Source organism: Dendroctonus ponderosae, unplaced genomic scaffold, assembly GCF_020466585.1.
Source record: "Dendroctonus ponderosae isolate FM_Combo_2020 unplaced genomic scaffold, Dpon_F_20191213v2 Dpon_F_20191213_11, whole genome shotgun sequence".
Lineage (NCBI taxonomy): Eukaryota > Metazoa > Arthropoda > Insecta > Coleoptera > Curculionidae > Dendroctonus > Dendroctonus ponderosae.
In genome coordinates, this window is record NW_026017213.1 from 996,814 (window position 1) to 1,004,070 (window position 7,257).

Consider the following 7,257-nt stretch of genomic DNA (forward strand, 5'->3'; position numbering starts at 1 on the left):
AATCTTGTACATCATATAGAAGACACTTGAATTTTTAAACTTTGAAGATTTCAGTCAAATCGCACTTACACCGGATTTTTACGCGCTTCATAAACGCAGATCTAGAAATGGAAGATTTAACTGAACTGCTCACTAGTATTTAAAAATTCCTAACTTTCGCTCCACAGAAGGCTTCAAGTTGAATCTTGTACATCATATAGAAGACACTTGAATTTTTAAACTTTGAAGATTTCAATCAAATCGCACTTAAACCGGATTTTTGCGCGCTTCATTAACGCAGGTCTAGAAATGGAAGGTTAAACTCAACTGCCCGTTTCCATTTAAAAATTCTTAACTTTCACTCTATAGAAGGCTTTAAATTGAATCTTGTATATCGTATAGAAGACACTTGAATGTTTAAACTTTGAAGATTATAATCAAATTGCACTTAAACCAGATTTTTGCGCGCTTCATAAACGCAGGTCTAGAAATGGAAGGTTTAACTCAACTGCTCACTAGCATTTAAAAATTCCTAACTTTCGCTCCACAGAAGGCTTCAAGTTGAATCCTGTACATCGTATAGAAGACACTTGAATGTTTAAACTTTGAAGATTTCAATCAAATCGCACTTAACCCGGATTTTTGCGCGCTTCATTAACGCAGGTCAAGAAATGGAAGGTTAAACTCAACTGCTCAGTAGTATTTAAAAATGCCTAACTTTCGCTCCACAGAAGGCTGCAACTCGAATCTGGTACATCATATAGAAGACATTTGAATTTTTCGACTTTGAAGATTTCAGTCAAATCGGACTTAAACCGGATTTTTACGCGCTTGATAAACGCAGATCTAGAAATGGAAGGTTTAACTCAACTGATCACTAATTTAAAAATTCCTAACTTTCGGTCCACAGAAGGCTTCAAGTTGAATCTTGTACATCATATAGAAGACACTTGAATTTTTAAACTTTGAAGATTTCAATCAAATCGCACTTAAACCCGATTTTTGCGCGCTTCATTAACGCAGGTCTAGAAATGGAAGGTTAAACTCAACTGCCCGTTTCCATTTAAAAATTCTTAACTTTCACTCTACAGAATGCTTCAAATTGAATCTTGTATTTCTTCTTTAATGTGTTGGATTCCCATTTGTCTACCACCTCCTTATGCCGTTGAACATTTTCTGATTCCTCCGCCTTCCGAGCCGATTTCTCAACTCCAGCACAAAAGAGTGCCCTACCACTTACTAGCTCCTCTACTCGAAGCGACTTGACTTTTGCAGTAACCCTTTTTTCTTCAATTTTTACGAGCATGTTAGCATATTTGTAGATATATCGTATGATGTTTCGATTGAATCGAAAGCCTTCTGCGTACACTTTTATATGATCATCGTCGTGCTGTACCTCTTTCTGAAACCCGTCTGTTCGACTGGCTGGTAAAAGTCGAATTTATTGCTCAAGTCGGTCGTTATTATTTTAGTTAGTAGTTTGTAGAGGATGGATAGCAGACTAATGGGGCTGAAATTCTCTAGATTTGTGCAATCGCCTTTCTTGAATAATAGGATGACTTCTGCGTTTTTTCAAGAATCCGGGATTTTCTCTTCTTCTAAACACTTATTAAGTAAGGTCAGGAGTGCTTTCCTGAGTGCCTCTCCTCCGGCCTTTAACACCTCACTGGTGATCTGGTCTACTCCCGGGCTTTGCAGTTCTTTAAGTGTTTTAGCGCTGCCTCTAGTTCTTCTCCATCAATGGAGTCCTCCTAGACTGGCTGGTGAATTTGACCTTCTTGATCTGGTTGTGCCACCGATGGCCTGTATAGTCGTCGATAGGATTACTCAATAATTTCTGCGAACTTTCCTCTTTCACTCTCAATGACTCGCTGATCGTTTTTCATCTTGTGAATAAACATTTCACCCTTATATTTCTCGGAACGGAGAACTCTCATGTTTGCGTTGTTCTGTATGGCTTCCTCGGTCATCCTGGTGTTATAAGCTCTGATCTTTCCTGATGGCTTTCTTCACGATCTTATTCAGGTCCCCATACCTTAGTGAGTTTTTGTCTTGGGGGTTCGATGTTAGAACATAGTCCATCTCGTTTTTGATCCTGTTATCGGGGCTCTTCCAAGTCCATTGTCTTTTGGAGTGCTTTTTGTAGAAGGTATGCATGCAGTAGAGCCTCTCCTTGTTGAAAGTCGATCATGGTTTGTCTTCTTTGGTTCCCAACCCGAATTTACCGATGACGGAAGGATCCATCGGCAATCTGGCGCCAATCTTCGCGTTGAAATCGCCTATTATCACACAGGTTTTGGTCTTGTCTGCGCTCTTTGCAGTTGTTCGATCTTCGTAGAACTCTTCGATTTATTGGTCTGAGCAGGCGGAGGTGGGTGCAGCTGCTTGAATGATTGGATACTAAACATGGCGTTGATCCTGATCATTATATAAATTACTCTGTTTGGCACGGCTGTTGTCTTTGTAACCAGGTGTTTTTTCTTCTTGTGAACCAGTATAGCAACGCCTACGATGTGTGAGTTTGTGTCCGAGTTCTTTTGGAACAGTGAATGTTCAAATTTGAGAATAGTGACCGCTTTTTCGCTCAGTCTTGTTTCGCTGATCCCTATGGCATCCCAGTTTATATTCGGTAGTTCGTGTTCTAGACCGCTGAGATGTTCCTCCAGCCTCATGGTGCGGATAATGTGCGTCCCCACGTAAAGGGTCTCTTCAAATTTGCATCTTCTCCTCTGACCTTCTATCGACATTATTTTGGACAACTATTTTCGAACGTCGAAAGTTCGCTAGTGGCCAAGTGACCAAACCAATAATAAGCTACATGAAAAAATCAAAGAAATGGATGACCATCGATGTGTCCCTGAATATTCGTCAGCTTATAGATACTAATACAAACGAGTTTGTTACTGTTTTCAGTCTTTTCTCAACCGTCGGCACAATCGACTCTGAGGAAGTAGAAAATTTCCAAAAGCTGGCGGCCGAATGGTGGAACCCTTGTGGACCACTGAAGCCGCTGCATTCTATGAACAAACTGAGGATACCCCTTGTGAGGGATGGTTTGATTAATGAAGGCTGTATCGCCAGTGTGCATGTTCGAACCTCTACACCCTTAAAGGGAATGTCAGTTTTAGACGTGGGATGTGGAGGTAAGTGTGTTATCGCGCGAGTTGCTCTTGGGATTGTTAGGCTGAGTGTTTAGGGGGCATTCTTTCGGAGCCTCTGGCGCGCTTAGGAGCCGTGGTGACGGGGCTGGATGCCACCTCCAACGCACTGGATGTGGCTAGAAAACATGCCAAAGACAACAACTTGGCCATTAACTATATGTGCTCATCTGTGGAGGAGTTTAGCCAGAATAACATCGGCAAGTTCGACGCAGTAGTCGCATCGGAAGTGGTAGGTGAGTTCTGGAGTTGTGAATACAGGTAAAAAGTGCAGTCATTTTACAAACAATTTAATAAAATTTAGAAAGGTTTCATGGCAATTTTTTCCTGATAATGCCTTAATGTAGAAAACCCTCTCAATTTGGCCAACATCTTGAGTTTGCACGTTTCTCCCCTGCACTTATGGTAGATCATTTTGGTTTCACAGAACATGTAACGGAGAAGGCCAGTTTTATTGCTGCTTGCTCAAAGTGCCTGAAGCCTTCTGGGTCGATTTTCATCACCACTCTGAACGACACGTTTTTAGCCCATTTCTTGGGGGTTTGGATGGCTGAAAACATGCTCTCGTTGGTTCCTCGAGGAACCCATCAATCAGAGAAATTTGTCAAGCCTCACCAGCTCCAAAGGATCTTGGAGGACAGTGAGTAGCGACGCACTGATTTAAAGGAAATTGCTGGGAGTTCGCCCGCTTTCAGATGGGCTGCGGACCAAGCTGATGCATGGAATGATTTACAATTTTGTGACAAACAACTGGAGTTGGAGCTCGAATCGTTCTATTAATTATGCGATGCATGCAGTGAAGAATGCTGATTTGTGATTTGTGAGTTAAAAAAAAAATTGGAAAAATTGCTCAAATTTATGAAATGCAGCAATTGATTTTAGAAGGTTATAGTTTCCAATTTTTTAAATACGAATGTTTTGTTTTATCATATTATAAATTTATTTATAAACATTCTGCCCATGTTTTGCTCCAGGCTCCACATCACACCGTTGCATCTTCTGGCACTCTAACAAAACACTCTGCTAAAAAGCTGGACATTGTCTCAGAAACTGAATTTTAATTCTGAAAATCGGTCAGAAAAAGATACGATGCGCTGCCTGTTTCACCTAAAAAAATTGAACGATTTATCGATTGCAGCCCAATTCCAGGCTTCACGTTCACATCTGCACTGACCTGCAAGAGTTGGCCTACTTTATTGGCCAATAAATCGGGGAAAATATATAAGATAGCATAATTTCACATGTGGAAGTGACTTGAGCCGCACTTTCAACGGTCAATTAGCGGTGGCCACATAGTAAAACTGCATTAACCAAATAATTGCGTATTCTGCCATTCCGACTGATATCATCTAGCAGATTATTTTCACTCGACTAAAGATCTGCTCATAAACCATATCTAACTAATCTAATGCGTAAAAACCGGGCAACATATTATTGAAGAGAAGTAAACCATGACTGCGGTAAAAGTAATTAACAAAAATTTTAATTTACAAATTCTGGACTGGAGCGATTTATGGCTCAAGTAACGGTCAAGAAATCAGTGAACGTTTCGCATAAAATTAACCAACATGCTCCACTCGTTTATCAACCGGGATTAGTTCAAGTGTGCGTACCTACCTGTTCTTACGGTCAGTTTTTTCGTTGTTTAAAAAAAATGAGCGCGGACGAAGAGTTATCTGCCCTAGTGGTTGATAACGGATCTGGTATGTGCAAAGCGGGATTTGCAGGTGACGACGCTCCAAGAGCCGTTTTTCCCAGTGTGGTTGGCAGGCCTCGATATCAAGTAAGGGTCACTAGTGTTCACTATTCAATGAGTTTAAAAACACTTTTTGAAGTAAAAAATGTAATCTGCCGCACTTGCCTTAGGAGCCACAATACTTCTTTATGAACACGCGCCCTAGTGGAAAGCTGTTAGAAAAACTCTAATAAAAAAAGTAGGGTTTTCGAAAGTTGCTCTGCTGTACCTGAAAACAATGATTTCCAAGCAAAATGCGTCATCGACACCAGACGATAAGAGTAGTTGAAGAGCATAAGAATCGAAAGCAGCTATAAACAAAATCCGCAAAAAACAAAATAGAAATCCGATCCAAAAAATAAAAAAACTTGCACACGCGAGCAGCATAATTGCTTTCAAATAAGAACTACAACCCTGGTTGCCATCTGCTTCCACGAAATACAATGAATTCCCTAAAACAACGATTAATCCTCAAAAACACAACGCCATTTATTCGCTTAAATTGAGAAGAAGATGCGCAAACCAGATTATAATCTTGATCTGGACCACACTGTGAAAAATCTTGAAGACAAAGCTGCTGGAGCAGAACGAATTTCGGGCGAATTAATGAAATGTGAAACACCTAAACTCATAAAATCCCCTTCTGAAAGAGGCGTGGATGATTACTCCTATCCATAAAAAAGCAGTAAAGCCAGCAAGCAAGCTTTAATTAAATTTTATGCAGGTTTTTATGTACTTGGCTTGCAGCTGAATTTGTGCGTGATTGGAAACATCAGAGTGGAATCTTGTTCTTGATTGATCCGAAAAGACAAAGAAGTGAGTTGAAGAATTTATCGATTTCCTGAGCTCTCTAATAAGGTTTTCAGTCTTTACCAAAAGTCGTGTTCCAGTGCAAAGAGTTGTTTTATTGAAAAATCAACAGTTAACGATTTGATTGGTTTCTGTTGCTCTGCTTTTTTCTTTTAGACCACTTAAAATTTTCAAATTCTGTGTAGGATCAGCGTTAAACTTTTTCAGCTTCAGGTTTTTTACAAGCATTTGGTTTTGTAAAATTTTTGCCTCGTGGGTAGCTTTTGATGCTACAACGAAAATTTTGTAGCTAAAGTAACCTAAAGCTACCCTTTAGTCTTAGAAAGTCTACCACTTTCCACGAGGTATAATTTTTCTAGGCGTTTCATTGAGAAGAGGACTTTCGGGAGTGAATTGTTTTTTCAACTTGTCGTCGTGCTCCTACAAATTTTTGCGCTATTGAAAACACATTCTCTGTTATTTCCATTTTGTGTAGTCTGGACATCTTCAGGGTTTATTTGTACAATTTCAATGGTCCCCGAGGCACACTAGGAAGTCCTGCTCGCTTCAGTTTCGGTCTTTGTGTTGTTTAATTTTTGCGTAAATTTTCCTCTAGCAGTCGTTTTTTTGCGGTGACATACACTTTCAACAGGAAAACTGCCGAAAATTTCAGAAAGTGTCGGGTTTTTTAAAGAATTAGTTGTTGTTGCTGTTGTTCTATTGAAATTGCAACATATTGCGTGGACGTTATGGCGGATATCTTCAGATTTGTGTCTGGAAGCTTCAGGTTTTTTATAGGTTTTCGTTTTCTGCTTCAAAAACCGTCTTCAAAGCCTGATAGAATGGGGACAAGAAATTGAAGAACAAGCAGGAAATGGACTTTTGGACGTAAAACCGCAGTAGGATCAAGGTTGGAAAAAATAACGAACGAGGCCATTAGATTTTCATGTGCCATTCACACGACACAAATAACACGTGCCCCATTGGGAAGCTGTTAGAAGAACTCTAATAAAAAGAAGTAGGGTTTTCGAAAGTTGCTCTGCTGTGCCTGAAAACAATGATGTCCCAGCAAAATGCGTAATCGTCTTCAGACGGTAAGAGTAGTTCAAGGGCACAAGGGAAACGTAAGCGGCTACATAAAATCCGCCAAAAACGAAACAGAAATCCGATCCAAAAAATCAGAAAACCTGCACACGCGAGCAGCATAATTCCTATCAAATAAAAACTACAACCCTGGTTGCCATCTACTCCCACAAAATACAATAAATTCTCTAAAACCACGATTAATCCTCAAAAACAGAACGCTATTTATTCGCTTAAATTAGGAAGAAGAGCCGCAAGCCAGATTATAATCTTGATCTGGAATACACTGTGAAAAATCTTGAAGACAAAGCTGCTGGAGCAGAAGGAATTTCGGGCGAATTAATGAAATGTGAAACACCGAAACTCATAAAATCCCCTACTGAAAGAGGCGTGGATGATTACTCCTATCCATAAAAAAGCAGTAAAGCCGATTGCTTCAATTAAATTTTATGCAGGTTTTTGTGTACTTGGCTTGCAGCTGAATTTGTGCTTGATTGGAAACATCAGAGTGGA

The 7,257-nt window shown here is 39.9% G+C and overlaps 3 protein-coding genes across 4 annotated transcripts in view; all 3 read left to right on the forward strand.

Moving 5' to 3' along the window:
• The window catches only part of LOC109544124 (uncharacterized protein At4g17910), a 37,389-nt gene that overhangs the window by 16,493 nt on the left and 13,639 nt on the right, over positions 1 to 7,257 (forward strand). The gene's annotated exons all lie outside the window — the stretch shown is intronic.
• Positions 29 to 4,089, forward strand: LOC109544127 (ubiquinone biosynthesis O-methyltransferase, mitochondrial). The gene is made up of 4 exons (XM_019914168.2): positions 29 to 3,122; positions 3,176 to 3,373; positions 3,565 to 3,777; positions 3,833 to 4,089. The coding sequence occupies exons 1-4, from the start codon at positions 2,798 to 2,800 to the stop codon at positions 3,952 to 3,954; spliced, it is 858 nt and encodes a 285-aa protein (XP_019769727.2). The 5' UTR covers positions 29 to 2,797; the 3' UTR covers positions 3,955 to 4,089.
• LOC109544131 (actin, cytoplasmic) overlaps positions 4,169 to 7,257 on the forward strand; it is a 36,973-nt gene continuing 33,884 nt past the window's right edge. Inside the window, exon 1 of the mRNA XM_019914173.2 lies at positions 4,169 to 4,920. Within this exon, the coding sequence (XP_019769732.2) occupies positions 4,651 to 4,920 (270 nt within the window). The 5' untranslated portion in view covers positions 4,169 to 4,650. The remainder of the gene's footprint in view (positions 4,921 to 7,257) is intronic.

What these genes read in the sequence shown, in the direction of transcription:
- LOC109544127 (XM_019914168.2), top strand. Translation starts at nt 2,798, where the DNA reads ATGAAAAAATCAAAGAAATGGATGACCATCGATGTGTCCCTGAATATT. An exon ending in TTTAGACGTGGGATGTGGAG is followed by an intron (nt 3,123 to 3,175) that starts GTAAGTGTGTTA and finishes CTGAGTGTTTAG; the next exon opens with GGGGCATTCTTTCGGAGCCT. An exon ending in AGTCGCATCGGAAGTGGTAG is followed by an intron (nt 3,374 to 3,564) that starts GTGAGTTCTGGA and finishes TTGGTTTCACAG; the next exon opens with AACATGTAACGGAGAAGGCC.